We start from the raw sequence: 20,885 nt of genomic DNA on the forward strand, positions 1-20,885 counted from the left end.
GGGGCTTAACCATCTGGTAAAGGTTAGGACCGGCACGGCGGGGGACGCGGCCGGGGGATTTGGCAGCCGCCGCGATCCGGGCTCCTCTTAATCTACCGCGGGGGACAAGCGCAGCATCTGCGGTGCCTCGGGAAGCGATCGGTCTCGCCGGGGCTCCCACCGCTGTTAACAGGACCTCCTCGGGGCTAGCCCCCTCTCCCCAGGTGCGTCCGGCTCCGGTAGACCGATTCGGGTGTGACACTGGAGCCCGGATTGCATCCCCTCCCCGGGGCCAGCAGGGAAAGGGTTAAGCGACCGCCGGTGGCCGCGGCTCGCCCCCCGCCAGCTCCAGGCAGGGCCCTCCCCCGCCGCCCCCGGGAGCCCGAAACTCTTTGGAAGTGCAAGCGGCGAGCAAAGGCGAGGGGGGACGCGGCGGCGCCGTTGGGACCCCCCGTCCCCGGGAGGGCTGCGGGGCCATGGGGGCCGCAGCAGGCTGCGGGCGGGGGCAGCTCTTCCTCCGCTCCCTCCTCTTCCTCCTGCTAGCCGGGCCCCCGGCACCGCGCCCGGCGGGCGGGCAGCTGCGCTACGCCGTGCCGGAGGAGCTGGAGCACGGAGCCTTCGTGGCCAACCTGGGCGAGGACCTGGGGCTGGACGTGTCCACCCTTTCGGCGCGGCGGTTCCGCATCGTGTCGCGGGCCGGGGCCAGGCAGCACCTGGAGGTGAACCTGGAGAACGGGATCCTCTTCGTGAACGAACGGATTGACCGGGAGGAGGTGTGCGAAGCCGGGGGGACCTGCCTGCTCCACCTGCAACTCCTCGTCGAGAGCCCACTGGAGCTCTACCGCGTCGAGGTGGAGGTGCTGGACATCAACGACCACGCGCCCACCTTCCCCTGGCAAGAGTATGTGTTGGAGGTGGCCGAGTCTGCCGTGCTCGGTGCCCGCTTCCCACTGGAGAGCGCCCAGGATCCTGACGTGGGTACCAACTCGGTGCACACCTACCGCCTCAGCCCAAACGCTTTCTTTTCGCTCGAGGTGCAGACACGCAGTGACGCCAGCAAGTTTGCAGAGCTGGTGCTGGAGCGCGCCCTCGACCGCGAGCAGCAACGCGCGCACCGGGTGCTGCTCACCGCGCTCGATGGCGGTGTCCCCGAGCGCTCAGGCACAGCTCACATCCTCGTCTCCGTGCTGGATGCGAACGACAACGTGCCTGCCTTTGACCAGCCCTCGTACGGCGTGAGCCTTCCTGAGGATGCCCCTGCCGGCACCCTGGTCATCCAGCTCAACGCCACTGACCTGGATGAGGGCCCCAACGGGGAGATCGAGTACTCCTTCAGTGGGCACGCACCGCCGCGCGTCCGGGAGCTCTTCCACATAGAGCCCCGGAGCGGGCAGGTACTGCTGAAGGGGCGCCTGGACTACGAGCGGGCAAGTCTCCACGAGCTCTACGTGCAAGCCAAGGACCGTGGACCCTCGGCTGTGGCCGTGCACTGCCGGGTGCTCGTGCACCTCCTTGATGTGAATGACAACGCGCCAGAGGTGACCCTCACCTCTGTGTCCACGCCTGTGCTGGAGGATGCCCCACCAGGCACCGTCATCGCTGTCATCAGCGTTCTGGACCGGGACTCTGGGGACAACGGGCGCGTGAGCTGTGAGGTCGGCCCCGACGTGCCCTTCGAGCTCCGCTCCTCCTTCCGCAACTACTACACGCTGGTCACCACACAGGCGCTGGACCGGGAGGCTGTGCCCGAGTACAACGTAAGCATCACAGCACGGGACATGGGCTCCCCCGCCCTGCTGACCCACAGCACCCTCACCGTCCCAGTGTCCGATGTGAACGACAACGCTCCACGCTTCCTCCAGCCCTCCTACAGCGTCTATGTGATGGAGAACAACGCGCCAGGTGCTTCCATCTGCTCCGTCAGCGCGCTGGACCCCGACTGCCAACAGAATGCCTACCTGTCCTACTCCATTGCTGATGGGCACATCCATGGCATGCCTGTGGGCACCTACGTGTCGATCAACTCGGACAGCGGGCACATGTATGCCCTGCGCTCCCTCGATTACGAGCAGATCCGCAGCTTCCAGATCCAGGTGCAAGCACAGGATGCAGGTTTCCCCCCACTCAGCGCCAACGTCACCGTCCACATCTTTGTGCTGGACCAGAATGACAATGCTCCGGTCATCGTTTCCCCCATGCCGCGCAACGGCTCCGTGGCCACTGAACTGGTGCCGCGATCAGCCAGGCCTGGCTATCTCGTGGGCACGGTGTCGGCGGTGGATGCGGATGCAGGGCTGAACTCCCGCCTCTCCTACCAGCTCCTCCAAGCCACTGATTTTACCCTCTTCAGCGTGGCACCAGACACGGGTGAGCTGCGCACCCTCCGCTCCTTTCTGGAGCAGGATGCCACCCGGCAGCGGCTGGTGGTGCAGGTGCGGGACAGCGGGCAGCCAGCCCTCTCTGCCACCATGTCCCTCCTGCTTTCGGTAGTGGAGACCATGCCTCAGAGTCTCTCCGACTTCAGTGAACTCAGCCTGCCCCCAGAGGCCTCCTCATCCTCCCCACTCACCCTCTACCTCCTTGTCTCCCTGGGCTCCATCTCCTTCACCTTCCTCCTCGCCATCCTCATCCTCACGGCCATTCGGTGCCGTGGAGATCGGCACTCCCGCCAAGGTGACAGCTGGTCACCACCCCGCTGCCGCTGCTGCCCTGGGTCCAGACCCTCCTCTGACGGCCTGAAGACGTCCAACCTGACAGCGCAGCCCCCCACGGGGACCACAGCTGCCACTTGCCTCGACGTGCCCGCGGGCGGCCCCCCGGGCTACTGCTACAAGGTCTGCCTTGGTCCTGAGTCTGCCCAGAGTGACTTCATGTTCCTCAAACCCTGCAGCCCTCCACGGAACAACGAGAAGGACCCCGGGAAGCAGGCCCAGCCGGGCCAGCACCTCCAGGTCTCCAAGCAGGTAACACCGTGCCCAGTGGTGCTCACTGGCGCTCCATGGGTCCCCCCAGCCCCCTCCCTCATCCTCTGCCGTGAGAGAAACCAGGCACGGCTTTTCCCAAAGAATAAGCAGCGCCTTTGATCAGTGCGGGAATTAGGAGCCGTTAGGCAGCGGGGAACTCTCCACCAAGCTTCCTGACGGCTCTAATTACCAGGGGAGCGTCAGGCTCAGCTGAGGCAAGAGGAAATCCCTTCCCCACGCCTTTTGCACCCATTAAAGACAGCGGAGATGCTCTGGTGCCCCGGGGGAGGTAGGATGGTGGGATTGGCATCTCCTTCGTGTGGGTGAGCAATTCACGCTGGGACAGTCTGAGCGTTGCTGCGGCTCCGCTTCCCCCGTGCCGGTGGGGGTCCGCAGTGTCCCGCTGCTGCCACCAGGGCCGGTCCTGGCCCCACCGGCACCACTGGTCTCCCCAGTTCTGGCACCCAGGCCTTGGGTGCTTGCACTGGGCTGTGCCAGAGGGGAGGGGGCGCACTGGGCTGCCTCCCATCTTTGGGGCGGGATTTTGATGTCAACATTCGTTAGGTATTGAAATGAGGAACGTCTAATTTTCCCGATGAAAGACTCTTTCTGAAATGCGATTACAAGGATGGAGAGTGATGAGGCGTCTAATCCACTTACGTTTGACTTTTAATAAAACAGCCCTTCCAAGGAGAGCCCAAGACGCGCTGCCAAGAGGCTCTCCCCACGCATCTGCTTGCACCCCTGGACTCTCTTCTCTATTACACTAATGCAATTTTCCTGTGGGTGTTTGCAATTCCCCCTGGGACATTGGTTGTGCAGCCCATTTCCACACCTCTCACCCTTTGTGCCCCAGACCTGGGCTAATTTACCATTGCACCTGCAAAAAACGCTTTTTAAAATTAACAGAAACAGGAAAAGACCCTCTCTCTCCCCAAAAGGACAAAACTTGGCAATTAAGAGATGGAGAGTAAGCCCCAGACAACCCCAGTGTCTCAGGAGGGTGGGCAAGGTCCAGAAGGGAACAGGCTGGTTCAACACTGCCTCAGTTTCCCTAAAACGGGAATGTGCTGCTTGCTTCTCCACAACGGGCACGGGGAAAGAGGAGATGGGGTTCTGCAGCCCCAGCTACTGAAGCCTTGTGCTGGCAGGGCTGGGCTGACAAGCAGAGGGTCCCAATAACCAGTCTTGCCCTTCCCTGTGTTTTCCAGATCAAGCAGCCCAACATGGACTGGCTGCCTCCAAGCACCCAGCGACCTGCCCTGAAGAGGTACCAAATCCAGCACTGCAGGAGCAGAGGGAGCAGATGGAAGGGGGGTGTGGGGACGGGGAGGTTATCTCCAGCACACCTTTGAACTGGTCTCTTCTCTTTAGTTCCCAGAGCCTGGAGGACATGGGGGAAATCCGCAGAGCCTTCCAGAAGGAGCACGAGAGGCTGTGCACACTGGTGACTCCTGTCTCTGGTTAGTAATGGGGTGCTGGGGCTGGGAAGACCAGACCCTCTTGTCGCTTGGTGGAGGTGCAGTGGGGGGGACCCATCCCTGTTCCTAGCAGTGGTAGAGTTTTGTGGGGTGGAAGGGGCGTCCAGGCTCCAGAAGGGAGGTTGGTGACACAAGCCCACAGGCTTGCACCCTGGGACATGGATGTGACTGTTCCACTGCGCTATGGTGTGACCTCCCCTGAGCCAGTCTCACACTCATCTTTCCTCCAGAGTTTCAGAAGGCTTCGGCAGGCACCAACAGCATCTGGACACCCCAGTACAGCCCCTTGTACCCAGGTCACATTCCAGCCCTGGATTATCAGCACAATGTCTACATCCCTGGCACCCCCACTCTGCTTTCCAGCAAAGATGGGCCCCTCTTCCTGGGCCGGGAGAACAAGAACAGCTTCTCCACCTTTGGCAAGAGGAAGAAGATGACAACTTACTGTGACATGCATGACAGTGTGGTTATCAACAATGACCTGAAATAGTGACCAGCGCTGAGCCTGGCTGGCTCTGCCCGTGGCCCTGGTAATCACTCGCGTTATTTCAGCTGTTAGGTCCACCCACAGCTCCATGTACGGACCACTCAGGACTGTGGGGCTGCTGAGATAGTGGCTCACCAGAGCGTGGGGAAAGGATTCAAGGAGCAAGAGACTGAAAAGTGATAGGGATGGGTGGGGGGAGCGGAGGGGGTGTATTTCTCCCATCTCATTCTGCAGAGCTGTGTCAGCAGCAGGTGCTGTTGGGGGTCCATATGACCAGATTTAAGCAAATCTGCCTTGAGTTTACCCATTCCCATGTCCCCTTAGGGACCATCCAACTCTGTAAACGTTGTCACTTCTTTGTCTTGTCTGGCTGTGTGAATGTACTGAGCTGCATGCCTGTATTTCTGTCCCAGTAGGCATGGAAAATGCACGCAGACCAAGCCTGGTTCAGTCAAGCCTGACCGTAGGTACTGGCGCAGTGACCATTGCTCTGGCCCTGAGATCCAGTGGGACGTGTTGCATGTCCAGAGCAGCCGTTGGTATTTGTCTTCTCTGGGAAGTGAGTCCAAAACCCAGCCATTTTGGGTGCTTCCCTTCAAACCCTTACCTAACACTTGCAGGGCTGGAGACCCAAAGTCTGGGACACGGACAGGGTCCAGGACACAGCCAGTCTGTGCTCCGGGAGCAGCATGGGCCGGAGCACACACACAGGTTAGATGTCCTGAAGAGCTGTTAGCTTAAGCAGCTGAGAGATGCACAAGGTGAGGCCCTGCTGGGTAACTCTCTAGCCCAAGGCAACATCATCTGAATGAAAGACAAGTTTCCAGCCATTGCAGGGGCCCAAACACAGGTGACAGTCCTCTTCCCTCCTCCCCCTGCCCTCACCTAGATCTCTCTTTTCCTCAAGTCCTGAATGCCTGGGGGAACCCCTCCACTGGGGGTCTCCACCTGAGTAGGACAGACATCTCCCACTGTGCCCTGCTTCTCTTTGAGGACTTTTAGCTGGCTGGCAGGAGCCCTCAAGGGCAGAACTCCAGCCCCAGAACAGTCTCTTCCCTGCCCTGCTCACCCTACACCTGTCCACCCGGTCTGTCTGCTAGCATTGCCAATCGCTCCTGTCACGGGACAGTTCATCTCCAATCCATCTGTGCAGAACATGACAGCTTTTTCTAAACCAAGTTTGTTTCACAATGTCTGATTTGTACCAATAAATCGTATTTTAATAGCTCACCCTGGCTCCTGGCTGTCCCTGAGCTGCACATGACAGCAGGAATTGCTGCTCAGCTCTTGGAGCAGAGCTCTTGGCTCCAGGAGACGTGTGTGTGTGTCCCTCTGGCCTCCTTAGTTGCTGGAGCAGCCTAGGACAGCTCATTTTATTTATTTCCCTTGGATGCTGGGGGCTCAAGGTTCCCTTCCCTCCTTCCCTGGACTCAGGAGCCATTTGGGGTCCTGGCCAGGAGGAGCCTTGTGCTGGAGATGTCACTCAGCTCCTTGCTCCACGCTCCAGCTGGGGTAAAGACTCTGCAGAGATTTGCACCAAAGTGTGGGCATGAAGGGCTTTGAGCTGCTGGGGAGAGGGGCTGGATCTGGCCGTAACGACTCATCGCTGTTATTGTGCATTGCTTTCTATGGTTCATTTAAGCTTTCCCCTGGATGCTCGCCACCCACCAGCTTGCCTTGAGAGTCACCGAGATAACTTGCACGTGTGCCAGGTGCAAGGGACCAACTGCCTGGGAATAGGGAAGCCTGTAGCTGCTGGTGGGATGACTCTTGACTTGATGGGGGAAGCAGTTCACCTTTGGATGAAGTCCTGAGGTGGCCATGCACGGCTGTCCTTCTCTTACCCCCTGCTTGCTCAGTGACTGGCTTTGGGAGGCTGCAATGCGGCTTTTGGGATTGACCCAGAAAAGTTCTTGCCTACAAGTGGGTAACGTGCTCTTTAGTGGAAGCAAGGGGCAGGCAACGCTCAGAAGGGCCCCATGGGAGCCAGAGACCCAGGAGGACAGTGCTTTGGACATGAAAGGGACCTGGCTGCTTCTGGTGACTTCAGTCCCAGCTCGCAGCTGCCTGACTGTGAGTAGATGAAATATTCCCTGTCCTAATTAGACAATAGGATGAAGGATTTTATGCTGCTGAATGCATTCTTCAATGGTCTCTACAGAGTGTTAAAGGTAAAAAAAGAACCCCAAACAGCCACAGCTTGAGACCTCTGTACAGCATTACCCCATTTCACTGCTTCAAATGAACAAGAGAATTATGTAAAGCAATACAATAATATTAATAACAGCCTCAAGAAGTAATAAAAGCACCAAACGGACGTGAGTCCCTGCAGGGCAGTAAGCATCTCCGTCTCCCAGATGAGCTCTGGCAATATATTCCCTGCCATTTTCAGGTGGTGCTGGTCAGGCATGAGAAGAGGACTGCAGCTCCTCTCCAGCAAGGCACAGGGGCTCAGGCACAGGCCCTCTGCAGCGGGGCCAAGCCGTTAGCCAGGTTTTAGCTCACTCAGCAAAAGCACCCAGTATACGTTCTTGGTGCTATCCAGGATCTAAGTGAACGCTGGCGCTTTGCATCAGATTCCCAGGTGTGGCTTCCCAAAGCGGATCTCAAAATTGATCCCCAAACCCACAGGCATTTGAAAGTGATACTTTACATCCCTGTCTTTGGAATTTCATGGGGTTGAGCAACCAGGTGGCCAGCTTTTGCCATCTCCCTTTGTCACTTTCCAGTGTATTTTCTTGGCATTTTTTAACCCCTACTACTAGGGCTCAGCTGACACCCAGTAAATTGCCTCCCTCTCCTCTCCATTACTCCTGCCCATCCCCAGCCCAGGCAATGAAAGACACACGCACACATCTGTGCCTCTTGCTGATCCTCAGGTTTGCATGTTCAGGTCAGGCATCTTCCAAAAGGGATTTGAGGGTCAACACAGGGCTCAGCCTGGGCCCCACCACCCCGTATTCCGTGAGGGTCTCCTTTTGCTTAGTTGAAGGAAATCCTGCATTAACAAGAGCTCAGTTTCAATCTTTCTTCTCAATCTACATATTGATAAAAAGGACAATAAAAAGAGACTTGCTTTAGGGGAGAGGGCACTTACTTAAATCTCATTCAACCACACTACTACTCCTTCTTCAAAGGGCATGCCTGGTCATAATTGTCCATCTAATACATGAGATCTCCTTTGAAGATATCCCACAGGGACAGGGGGTCATTAAAAATGCAAGGTCTTTGCCCTCCAACCAGTTATTTTTACAACTCCTCCTGTGCTTACACTCCTGCACAGTTCATGAGCATTAGCTGGTTTCTGTAGTCGGGTAAATGCACTGGGCATGAGAGATGCTTTGGAGATATACTCCACAGCACGCTCTCTATATGCTTTTCTCATACATTCCAGCTCTCTTATTGCTCCAGAGGCAAATCTGGCTTTCAGGGACCTGCCAGACAGCTTGAGATTTGCTTTTACAACAGTGGGAAAGCTGCCATGTGGAGCAGTTGGCTGCAAAACGCTGCAGGCCATGCTAGGCAGGCACATAGTGCTTCTGGGCACCAGCACAAATAGGGGGGTTTGTGCTCTTGCTGTTGCTGAATAGACTCCTTGGATGGAAACATTACTTATATCTCTGTAATGACTTGAAAGCATATACCGGAGAGACAAAATGAAGCCAGAGGTAGGGAGAAAAGAGGCCAGAGAGAAAGACCCAGAGGGGCTGGTGCTCAACTCTACTCCGGTCTGCCATGCATGGAGTCGAGTGGCAGCCAGTGGTGCCCCCAGGAAACCTCAGTGGGGACACGGTGCTCTGCATGCAGCCGGGTGAGGCTGGGTAGAGCCATGAATACAGGTGGTCTCAGCTCACCGGGGGGGCGGTATCAGCAGGACAGAGCTAAAATCCATCGGGATCAGTGGCAGTCTGCACATTGACCTTGGAAGGTTCTGGATCCAGCCCGAAGTCTGCAGCGCTCAGTGGTTAACTACATCTCCAGCGATGCTGGGACTTTGTTTTCTTTTCTTCTCTCCTCACTTGAAGGTGCTTCTGGAATGAACACACCTTAATTTAGCCAAGACTGGGTCGAGATCCACCCTGATTTCTTTTCAAATTGCCTCAGTGTCTTCAGTATGTCCCTGGACTCACCCTGCAGAGCAGTCTGCTGGTCTTGGCTGGATCTCCTCCTCCTGTTTCCTTTTCAATCTCAATAGATGTTTTGTAGAAATAAATATCCTTTAGCTTTTGTCACAATAATTTAGCCTCTGACACACTGAAAAATGGTTTGCATGATTATCAAGTGCTGATTTTCTCTCTTCCAGTCCATCTTTTCTTTTTTTTTTTGCTGCTCTGACAACACCAGTTGCCAACTCCTCCACAGAGATCAGATGAAGAAACAGGCCTGGGCTAAGTGAAGCTTTTGCCTCCCCAGTTTGCCTATAATGTGTTTTCAATCTAAGTGGTAGAAATGTCACTGACTGTTTGCAGCATTCACTCAAGTGGAGTTAATGCTTCTTGTTAGTGATAATATGACTTAATCAGCTTAATTATTGTGAGACATAAGTAGACACCTTTGTGTATTGAATAACTTATGACATACTGGACCAAAAAGCACAAATGAAGGCTTTGAAAATAAATTAAATATGACCTCTAGTGCAGGCTGCACTTTGACTAATGATTCGTCTCCCATGGAATTCAATGATTTACAAATGTTACTTTTGAATAAATTATACATTTTTGCATGTTTTAAACAATAGCAGCGATTTTTATTTCAGCTTTCAGAATTCAAAGTCTTTCTCCAATGCCAGGAAGCAGGGCAAACAAGTTCATGTTAAACGGATTGAAAAATAAAACATTTGTGCAGTCAACCATCAGAAATGCATCCAGAGGATCTGCAGGCATTTGTGATGAGATATTTATTCTAATTCATTGCTAGGAATCTCTGCAACAACAGGTGAAAAAATGCATCAGAAGAAATGAAGAGCAAGTGAAGATTCCCAGAAGGGTCACTAAGGTCTTCGCATCAAATCTGTTCATTTCAATAATGTCTACAACAGCAAATATCATTAAATAGCTCCAGGAATGTCTTATCATACATTTTGCCTGCACAGAAAATAAATCATACTTATACAAAGGAAAGAGAAGCAGGAAAAGCAACCATCAATCAAGAAAATTATTATGAGCATTAATAGGATTTCTGGTAGGCCAGGATGCAGAGATAGCACGCTGCATGTGGAATAGAGAAGTTGGGGTTAAATTGCTGTGTGAACCCAGAGAAAAGATGGCCTGTCTGAATTTGTTCTGTTCTATTGCAATGAGTCACTGCATTTCTGTGTCCAAATCTTCCCCTAAAAAGCACTGGAGTTCATCGTGGTGCAAACAGTAACGCAGATCTCTACACAGGGATTTTCAGCCCAAGCCTATCTGAAATTCAGAGCTTAGTTTAGACTCTAGCATCACAGGGAAACCTGGCTGGTTTGAAGAGTCTCCTTGTAAGTCCATGTCCATATTTCTTAGTGTTTTAACTACTAGAAAGTTTTTTTCATACTGCCAAGGGTGAGGGCTGAGGGCTTTAGGCTTCATTTTTATGTCAAAGAGCTTTTTTGCACCCAGTTTATCACTGCTCTTGCTCTGCAGCTGTTCATTCTGTATTGACTAAATCTCCAAAGCTCCCCTGAATACAGATGGAACATGTCCACCCAGGTATCTAAATGTAAGGAGTTTGATCTGGGGCTAAATCCTACCTGTAGAATCCCTCTTGTTCTCAATTTCTTCCTTGATCTTCCTTAATATCATTTACCAGAAGTGGAGGTAAAGCCCTATGTGCCCAACTGCTGTCTGTCAGCGGCATTTTATCAGAGACCAGAGGAACAAATTTGCTATTTGCCTTGAGTCTCCCCTAGAAGACAGAACTTCAGGAATGTAATCCTGAAATCAGTTCCTAAAACTAAAGCTTAATTTTTCTGTTGCCAGGAAACACAATGTTATATTCCGTTCGCTTACCTAAACCATCTTTCCTTCCTCTTAGTTTCCCCCTGCAAAATAGTCTGGTAGTTGCCCTGGTGTATAGGTAAGGAGATCTACAGCCGGGGTTGAATCCTTTTCCCTTGTTCCCCAAGAGTCCTCTTGGCTGGTTGTGCCACATGTTGTGAGCCATCTGACTCCCTCAGTGCCCGTCAGATGGCGCTCACCGTGAGGATCGTGTTCCTTTGACATTTGAACAGACTTCAGCATGCTCCTCCTGTCGCTGCGGGGTCCACCCTCATGCTCAGGTTTTATATCTGCCACAGTTTCCTAGTGAAGGTGGATCAAATCTGGCCCTGCTTTGACCATGAGGCTGACCCAATCACTTCCAGGCACCCCTTTTGGTCTCAGTCATCATGTGAATCCACGAAAATCCCCTGCTGCAAACTGCCAAATCCCTACTGATATTGTGCCTCCCCTACGTTACCCACATGGTGCACACCACCACCAGCACCCAACTGGGACAAAAGCATCCTTTCTGCTGTGCTTGTGCCCACTGACCCATCTTGTGTACAGCGTGGTGGTGTCTGAAAAGCAGCATGGATCTAGGTGGGGCGTCACGGCTGACCAGCAAGACACTTCCAACCTTGCAGGGGAGGAGTTAGAAGATCATTTCTGTTCCTCCTATCTCAGAGGCCAGCAGGGACAAATTACACACTTTGTTTTAATGTTACAACTTCTTCACAAAGATAAAAAATAAATTAAAAACTTGGATCTGAGCTGCGGGGTCAAATCACAGCACAGAGCTTGGGAACACAATGGGGACCCTTGTGTCTTCCCGCAAGCCTTTCTGTCTAGTAAAGCGCTGTCTATCTGCTGAAGGAATGAGGAAGGAAGACCACTCTGGGAGCCACTTGTGAAAAGCTTGATTCTGTTGGCATGGAGAATTTTCTTCACAAAGGACCTCTATATGCAAATGGGAAAAGGCGATGGAGTGGGAAATGAGCCCAGCAAAAAATCATGTTGCCTGCAGGTGGAATTCAAGCAAAAAAGGGGGAAAAAAAAAAGAAAAAAAGAAAAATGAAACAGCCTCTTCTCCGCATATCTTGCATTGCTGGAGAAGCTCTGAATCTTGCAAGGCACAACAGTTGTCTGCTCAGAGGTTCCTTCCCTGGGGCCTTTGCCTGGGATTGTTTCATCCGTTTATCCCTGACTCCTGGCATCTGCATAACATGCTCACAGAGAGAGTTATTAGTTTAATTTTCTTGTGAATTACAACAGAGGCAGAGAGAATTAGAAAACACTTTTTTTTTTATTATTATCATTACTTTTTGTTTTCCAGTTGAGAGATTGTAAATGAGGCTATTCATCCTGCTAACATCAGTAGGGACCCAAACTCAAGCCTTTCTGGGGTAATTGGTTTCTGATGAGCAATCACTTGTGAAACCAATAGTGAAGGCAAGAAGTGAAATATAAATTCTCCCTTTACGTGCCGAGCTTTTTGTTAGGATAGTGTGGCTGGTTTCTTTCTGGGATTCAGTGGAAAAGCCAAGAAGTGGTAAACAAGGCAGTGGACTAAGCCTGACAAGGAGTTTGTATTAGCAACAAACAGGGAGAACAGCATTGCCCGACGTCCTTGGGAACAAACAAAGCAGCCGCAGAATCGCTCAAGCTACAGCTTTCTAGTGAGCCCTCTGGCCAAACTAAGGCCTTGGTCAGGAACCAGAGACAGCAGATCTTCTCATGTGGTTTCATGTGGGGTGGGCCTGAGTGTGCTTCTACCCAAAAGAGACTGAAAGGTTGAGGAAAGCAAAAAAAATTAAAGACCAGGGACAGGTGTCCATGCTGCAAGTCTAACCAGGGTGGCTGATGGAAATTTGCAGTCCCTGGTATCCTGCAGTTCACAAAATACAGTGGACCTTGCTATCTGGAGTTGTTATAAGGGCTGAGACTGCGAGTCAGGCTTCAGTTATCTTTTTTTTTTTTTTTTCCCCTCAGTTCCCAGTGAGGAGGCTGCTAATCTGCACCAGCTTTTGTTTCCCTGATGAATGTCATGGTGCTTAAGGCTTGATTTATTTATTTATTTTGGTGGTAAATTAAGTATCAATCTAGATGCAGCTTTCAGTGTTTTCTAGGTTGGGGTTGTGGGGCTGTCATTCATTGGCTTAACTGGATTGCCTGCTGCTTTATGGGGGTTTTTTTCAGTAAAATCTTTTGGCACACATACAGCTGGTTGTTGCCTTAAAGATGAGAAGAGAACAGCAGGCTTGACAAAGACGGAGAACATTTTTAAACTCATGTGCACAGAAAGACCTCTGAAACAAGAATAATGCAGACATATCTCTAACAAAACAAACCAAGCAAAACTCTTCAAACAAATCCACATTTTCAGCTTCATATCCTGAAATCTTTCCCAAGGAAACCAACATGAAGAGTAAAATCACTGGACTCAGTCCTGGGCAATCTGCTTTGAGCAGAGGGGAGTTAGACTAGATGGTGTCCAGAGATCTCTTCCAAACACAACTATTCTGTGATTCTGTGATCACAGCTTTTTCCTTTCCTTAACCCAAAAGAGACAGACATGTTGCTGTGGTCACGGGAAGAAAGGAGACAATTCAGACATTTCCATATTTGCATCACATTTGCTCACAACACGTAGCCCAACGCAAGATTCTGCATACCTGTGACGCAAACCAGTTTCTGCTTCTCTCATTTGGAGCCAAGCTTTCCAGGAGCCTGGATGTACCCTGTACTAACCATGATTTGCTATCAGTTGCACACCAGCCAAGCTCTGCTGACTCTCCTGCCTTTTTGGCTTCCCACCTCAAACATCAAGCCCCCTGATGTAATTCTGGAACTGCTTGAGCAGAAGTGAGTGTCTTTCCATGCCCAGGATCATTCACCTAAACTTAAACACTGGAAGTTTGAGGAATATAAGGCATTGAGAAGCAGTTTTAGCTAAGACTGTGGTGTGACCTAGGAGAGGGAGAAGAGGACCAGCTGGTCCCAGCAGTTTTCCGAACTGCCCAAGCCCCTGGAAACAAAGATGATAATTCAACCCTTTCTCCTTGCAATGTGAGCAGAGGTTTGTACCAGATTTCTAGCTCAGAGAAAACTTGTGCAAAGGGAGGCTTGTGCCTTCCTGTCAGACCGGACAAGGACAATCCCCAGGGCCTGACCCTGCATCCTCATCACTACTGGTACCTCTTTAGAAATATACAGGCAGAAGCAGAGTCTGCAGATAATGAACATTTTTTCCTACTTTGAGTAGCTGCCCCATGAGCCCTGGTTCCCCCCCCCTTTTTGTGATCCTCGAACATTTCCACACATCCTTGCTCTGCGGAGAGCTGAAGTTCCCCAACGAGTTCTCTTTTGCATGGATACGCTGGCTAATCATCAGAACATGCTTTCATTTTATCTTAATCGGGATGTCTGTCCTCCAGATGATGAACAATATGGCTGACCCTTTCAAGGCAATTGTGATGGAAAAAAAAGGTGAGAAATTACAGGAAGCAAAACCTTCTGACTTGTTTGTTTTGTAACAAGGTTCTACTGTGAAAAATTTGTTATTTTGGATATGCCCCATATTTCCCCTTTCTGAGCTCAGCCATGAGGAGGTTGGGACTGAAAAATTAGGAAAACATCCACAGATCATATACATCATATATCAAATACATAACAGAATTATATATTCCTTTTAAAATGTGTAGGTTCTTTTAAAAGATTTACTCATTGTGGTGACAATTTGTCAGAGGCACAAAGTGGTGAGCGATTGAAGAACCTTTATCAATCCAGAAAATATTTTTGTTGCTGTTGCTGGTTTTGCTCATCCTCTGCTTTATTCTGTGACCTGGCCTAGGAAACTCGTTGAGGACGTGTAGATTTGGGAGGTCTGTGAAAGCAAAAAGGAGATGGCATTCGGGACCTGCACAGCTGGTGTGCAGCAAAGGAAAGCGAATGAAAAAAACTATGGTGTGAGATTTGTCTAATTTAAGCACCTATAAGAATTTCTGCCATGGGATAGTATCTGTAGTTGCTGTTACAGAAAGAAGGAATAAAGATGGGTGGAACATTGAAAATTGGATAAGAACAGCCACTATCTGACTAGGAAACCAGTGTTGGAATATCCCTCCATTCCCTTTCTGGTGGACCTTTCAGGGAATCCATGGTATTAGAGGAAGCTATGGATAGAAAAGAAAATTGTTATGGAAGCAGGGTGCAAGGTGTTATATAGTTTCTGCCTGAAATTGCAAAGAGATCAGTCTCTGATAGTCCACAACCTCCCTTCACCTCATGCTCACTGGGCATTTTACATGACACCCCCAGCTTTTACAGCCTGATTACCCTTTCTGTGGCAAGCCTGGCCGGCATGATTTCATGCAGTTCTTCCCTATTGCTGTAGAGCAAGGAGGATGGAATTCTTTTTTCCTGCAACTGCATCATTCTCTCACTTTATGTACAGAGGATGAAATGAAGAAAACTCACCCCTGCACTAGAGCTGTTGGGCATGGGGAGCACGGTGAAGGCAAGGAAGTGGAATTATATTGCAAATGTCAGGAGCTATGAAAAATGTAACAGACTTTAATACCCTTCTGCTGTTATTGCTGAGTGTCTCTCACCTGCGCTCACAGAAAGTGAAGTGCCTTTTACCGAGCCCAGCTGCCACTGAGCAGAAAAGATTGCCGAGCTTCCTATTTTTATTTTAAAACTACACAATGGCAAACATCCTGATAATAAATGCACATTCCCTCCAAACCCTTACTTTAACAATTAACCTTCAACTTTAAGACTGAATTTAACCCTCAGTCTTTAGGGTTAACTCCTACATCATGCTCCACTGAACTTCAGCCCCAAATGTTGTGCTACTTACACCTTACAAGTGACTTCTACATTCCAAATTGTAACCACAGCCCCTACCTTCCGTGATACCTAACTGGTCCTAAGCCAGCCACTTGGATGCTGCGCTGAAGATGTAAAACATTAACCATTCACAGCTCACTCTCCCGTGGGGTTGTGTTTCAAGGTAAGTGGTTTGCATAAGATCCCTCAGAGACCTGCATTTAGTTTATTCAGTAGTATAAACAACCTGCTGCTTTTGTGCTTCTCCCTATAGAGCAAAGAAAAGCCCATTTTATACATTAAAATTGAACGTAGTGTTGCTGAAAGGTCTGTGATGGCTTTTTCTGGAGCTCAGAGCATCTTACCTAGTTCCGGGAAGAGTCTCACAGGGCGTAACCAGTTTCTCCCTGTACAACCCCCTCCTCTTTTAAGACCCTGTGTCCAGGAGGGAGATGAGGTCACTGGCCCTCAGCTCTGCTTGTCTCGCTGCCCGTACTGCCCAAGGCTGGGGGAGTTCGTGTCAAGGGTAGTATTGGTTTTCTTCATGGGGTTGTTTTGATTTCATCCCAATACAGCCATCCCCACTGTTCAGAAAGCAGCTCCGGGAGGGGGAACCTGGCTCTCCACAACCCAATTAGCACAACCCTGGGAAGCAAAGGGCATCAGTCCCGACCTCTGCTGTTTTGCTGGGAGTCACGATAACTTGTTCCCTGCCAGGCACTGGAGAGGGGGGCTGCAATGCGTGCCTCAGCTTCCGGCCCGCCATGGAGAGCGGAGGGCCCCGATGGGGAGCGAGGCGGCCCCGGCAGCACTCAGCGGTGGATCTCCCCAGGACATGGGGGCTGGCAGGGCCAAACCAAGGCTGCCATCAGACCTAGTTCAGTTCCCAGAAGCTTATACGCAGGATTGGGGAGGGGGAGGCATGAATTTCACCCTTTCCCTCCTTGTCAGTCGGTGCTGCTAAGGCACAAAGAGGAGCAGGAGGAGATAAATGAACAGCTTCCCCAGGCCGGGATTTGAGCAATCAGGAAATATAATCTGAGCTGGAAAGTGCCCGAGCATCTGCTGGGTTATTAATAAATTGTATGCAATCTGTCCGGGATGAACCTCGGGATGGAGGGGAACCATCTGCTCCCGAGCGGGAGCTCTAATGGTGTCTGGGGAATGAACTTAGCAAATGAAAGGCAGTGCGATCGGCCAGCCGAGCTCCCGGGGTGCCTGGTCTCCTCACAGCTTTTCCAGGGTGGGACAACACGGGGCTCCCCGACTCCCAGGACAGGACTCAGCATGGATGTGCAGAGAACTGGGATTCAGGCCGAGGGTGTACATCATCCCCTCAGCCTCGCAGGCTCCGCCAGCCCCCGGGGAACTCGCCCTGTCTTTCGAGTCCCTTTCAACAAATCAAAGGGTCCTGGGCCATTGAGAGCCCCGCTCCCAGGGGCTGCCTTGTGTCGTGTCCCCCCCGCGGGGCGGGGAAGCCGATCTTGTCCGCCTTTTCTCTCGGTCAGTGCTAATTGCTGCCCGTAAATGTTATTCTCCACGTTTTATCCTCCACCTCTAACGGTGCCTGCTGTGTTTTCTCGGAGCAGGTGGCGAGGATTCCCAGCTCAGCAGCCCCCAACGCCGGGCAGCCGAAGGGGCGGGCGGGCCGTAACACAGCGCGGGTGCCTGCGCGGCTCCGCAGCGCTGCGGGCGGCGTAACCCCCCTTCAGCCCAGCGCCGGGGCTCCGTGCCTGCTGTCCCCCGGGAAAAGGGGGACTGGTGGGGTGCTGCGAGGGCCTAGATGTCACTTATGTTAATTGAGGAAGGCTGGGGGCATGGAGGGCTTATCACACGAGTTCTCATCGCGGGATGAATAACCAAAATGTTGATTGTTGGAGGAGATCACCGCCTGATCGCGACCGGGTGGGGTCTGTGTTAGCAGACATGCTTTCCCTTAAAGGGAGAACCCTGGCTCGGGCAGCTGTTGCAAATCTGCAGTGGTAAGAAAAACTTCTCTACACAAGTTAGATCAGTAGAGACGTCCCTTATCAACGATGCGCACCGGGGACATGGGATCCTTCCCAAGGATGTCCGCCTGCACATTGCAATCAACAAATATTTATATATTAAATTCATACATATTCAGTCTGTACAATTCATATTCATTATCATCCTCTCGATGATTGGTTCTTCTCTTCTCGCTTCTGATGCAAATTAGCATGCAGCCTCTGTCGTAGTCTTCTATTGTTCTCTTTTGAGTAGGGGGTATAATTTGGGTGGGTGGTCCGTGAGTCGGAGGTCTCAACCACTCCTCGAATTGACCGTGTATGGTCAAGAAACATGTCCTCGGCTTATACCTACTTTGGTCATGATTCAAAGATGATACACAATGAGCACCATAATAAATCCTGTCTAGCAGATATCTTGGACTATAACACATTATCCTTGTTTCTAACCACTAACAGAGCATTGGTTAATGAATACCTCAGGTCTGGGGCTTTACAGGGGTGTCTTAGCAGCACTGGCAATATAAATTTTGGTTTACATTTGATCATTTATTCTATTTGAGACTTACCTTCCTAGAATCATCACTAGTCATTCCCACTAATCTCCGCTAATTAGAATTCTTGATATTCAAATCAAAATGAGAAGAGTGAGGGGGTTTTCAAGCAGCATCACCGGGGCACGGCAGATGTCAAGTTTCTCTAAACTGCCATCACCTGGTGAGGTTTCTGCGGTTACAGGACTCAACACACCACACCCCCCCCCCACAGTTCGAACATCCTAAATCTGATGAGTTTATGCACCGTGCGCCTAAAACACTCAGCACGTGGGAAAGCCCATGAACCCTTCACGGCGGGCGGGCGGGCGGGCGGGCGAGCTCGGCCCGGGGGCGCCCGGCGCTGCCTCAACGTCGCTGCCTCCGCGCCGCTCTCGCCCGCCGGCCGCCGGGCGCGCGCCGCAGCGGGAGCAAAGGCTGCCGGGAGCATCCGGCGGAGGCGGGAGGCGCGGGGGGCGGCGGAGGGGCGGGGCGGGGCGCCTGCTCTTTTGAGGCCGCCCGGGGAGGGACCCCGTGGCTCGGGGGCGGTTTGGAAGTGGCTGGAGGGTTTTGTTGTTGTTGTTGTATTTTAGTTTGGTTTTGTTTTGTTTGGGTTTGGTGTTTTGTTTTGTTTTTTTTTTTAATGCGCTTTATGACCGGGACCGCTCCTCGCCTACCGCGGCGGGGGAGTCCGGCCGAGCCGGGGCCAGGCCGCTTCCCCGGGCGAGCGGCGCCGGGCTGGAGGAGCCGGGCGGGCGCTGGGCCCGTCGGGGAGAGCGGGGCGGGCGGCGGCAGCGGCGGGAAGGCTTTTGCCAGAGCCCGCGACGGGCCCTGTGGCCGCCCGAGCGCCGGCAGCCGCCGGGTGCGCAGCGATGGGCGCCGCCGGCGGCTGCCCGGGAAGGGCCGCGGGAGGGGGGCTCCAGCTCTGCCGGCGGAGGTGAAAAGGGACGGGTTTGGGGTCCGTTTCCCCGCGCTCTGAGCCTGCCCCCGTTATCTTCGGTGGTTGCTGAAGGGGATGCGCAGAAGCGAGGGTCGCTGAGCCAGCAGCTCACCTCCTTCTCCGGCCTCTCCGCCGGCATCGCCCAGGGCGGAATGCCCCGCTGAAGGACCGGCGGGACCCTATACGGGCTGCCTCTCTCTCCGTGATTAGGGCACTCTTGAAGGAGAGGCTGTTTCAAAAGCTTTCGGTCTCAAGAGGGCTTTGAAACCAGACCTCGGCTTTTCTGTGCCGGGATCTAACGGCTAAACTGCGTTGAAGAGGCGTAAAGTACCCGCTTCGTAGGAAGACGAAGCCGACAGTGTGAGCTCGGGGTTCGCCTGCCCTTCAGGAGGGGACGGGCTCTACTTTCGGGATCCCCGTCGACGGGGACAGTTGCCCTGAGCCGTCTGATCTGGAGCTGCTGTGCGGCACTTTCCGTCTCGGGGGTGGTAAAGCTGGAGCGTCCTGTGTCATGGGAGCGATTCTGCCGGAGCTGCTGCTCTTCTCCCTCTTGCTGATTCTCCATTTCTTGCCTCAAAGTGTAACTGAAGTCATGCTTTATGTTCAGAGGGGGTCGAGCTTTCCAGTTATCCTTGCAAAAGTCTGCCTGTCTCTCCGCTGTCTAAAGAACGACAGGAGGCGAACCTTTTGGCTGGCCGGAGCTTCTCTTTTTGTCATGGGGCTGTACCTGTACATTTCTAAGAATCCAGCGTTCAGTCCGTGAGCTCTGATGGATGAACTGAACTCAGGGTGTCGAAACTCGAGGTTATTTTTTGCAACAGTTTAGGCTTTCACCGCTTGCTGTCTAATGGAGGAGACTCAAAGTAATGCCCGGGCACTTAATGGGCTGTCGGGGTGTAAACGTGAGTAGCTTTTACTGATTTTTTCTGTAGATTATTTCTTGATGTGGATAACCACTCCTCACGTCTTGCTGCTTAGTCAGAGGCCCAGGACATACTCTGAGACTGACCAAAGTTGGAGTAGCTAAGCTAAGCCTTCCACTAACGCGAGTGCTTTTTGCAGGATCATCTCAGCTTTCTCTTATGGCCTTTGCGGCTTCTTGTTATAGATGCAGGCGGTATAAAAGGCAACGTAGCTGTACATCTGTGGTAGCAGTGCGATGCTACAATGCTTAAGGATTGCCAATCCCACACGCTACCCTATGCTGCTCAGGTAGTAGCTGGATTTCATCAGAATGTGAGAATTTCACGTGGACTAGATTTGAGTAAGCAAGAAACAACTCTTCCAACGTGGAGGTCATCCTGGATTCTTTAGCTGTTTCTTTGCATATAGAAACACCTTTATATCTTTATCCTCAGATCTCCGGCATTGTGGGACCGTTTATTCAAGCTGCTGCTTGGTGGATATAGAAACAATGCAGACAAGTGTTCAGACCACAGGAAAAGGGACACCATGTCAAATATCCAACGTCAGTGCTTGTCATCTCATTAAAAGCTGTTTTACTGGTTTAAAACATCCTGCTACATTTTACAGCAAGCTTAACTTAGACCTTAGCACAGGTCTAGATACTTGAAAATAAAATGGTGCTCTTTTTGCTGACATCAGCGTTATAGTTTCATCCCTATGAATATGCCATGAAATATTCCTCCAGAGATGATCTACTTATTCCAGGTAAGTCGATTAATTTAGCAAGCGGATAAGTAGGGGAAAAACAAAAACAAAACAAAACC

The 20,885-nt window shown here is 51.8% G+C and overlaps 1 protein-coding gene across 1 annotated transcript; it reads left to right on the forward strand.

Annotated features, from left to right (window-relative positions):
- The first annotated feature begins 455 nt into the window (after window positions 1–455).
- LOC104351309 (protocadherin-10-like) lies at window positions 456–4,913 on the forward strand. Its single transcript, XM_086471261.1, has 4 exons — window positions 456–2,942; window positions 4,154–4,212; window positions 4,317–4,405; window positions 4,654–4,913. Exons 1-4 carry the CDS (start codon window positions 456–458, stop codon window positions 4,911–4,913), a joined length of 2,895 nt encoding a protein of 964 aa, XP_086327387.1.
- The last annotated feature ends 15,972 nt before the right edge of the window (window positions 4,914–20,885 follow it).

This window comes from Leptosomus discolor, chromosome 10 (assembly GCF_034619465.1).
Source record: "Leptosomus discolor isolate bLepDis1 chromosome 10, bLepDis1.hap2, whole genome shotgun sequence".
NCBI classification, from domain to species: Eukaryota; Metazoa; Chordata; class Aves; order Leptosomiformes; family Leptosomidae; genus Leptosomus; species Leptosomus discolor.

Coding starts and splice junctions, on each gene's coding strand:
- LOC104351309 (XM_086471261.1), top strand. CDS start 456: ATGGGGGCCGCAGCAGGCTGCGGGCGGGGGCAGCTCTTCCTCCGCTCC. Junction 4,213..4,316: donor CAGCGACCTGCCCTGAAGAG/GTACCAAATCCA, acceptor TCTTCTCTTTAG/TTCCCAGAGCCTGGAGGACA. Junction 4,406..4,653: donor ACTGGTGACTCCTGTCTCTG/GTTAGTAATGGG, acceptor TCTTTCCTCCAG/AGTTTCAGAAGGCTTCGGCA.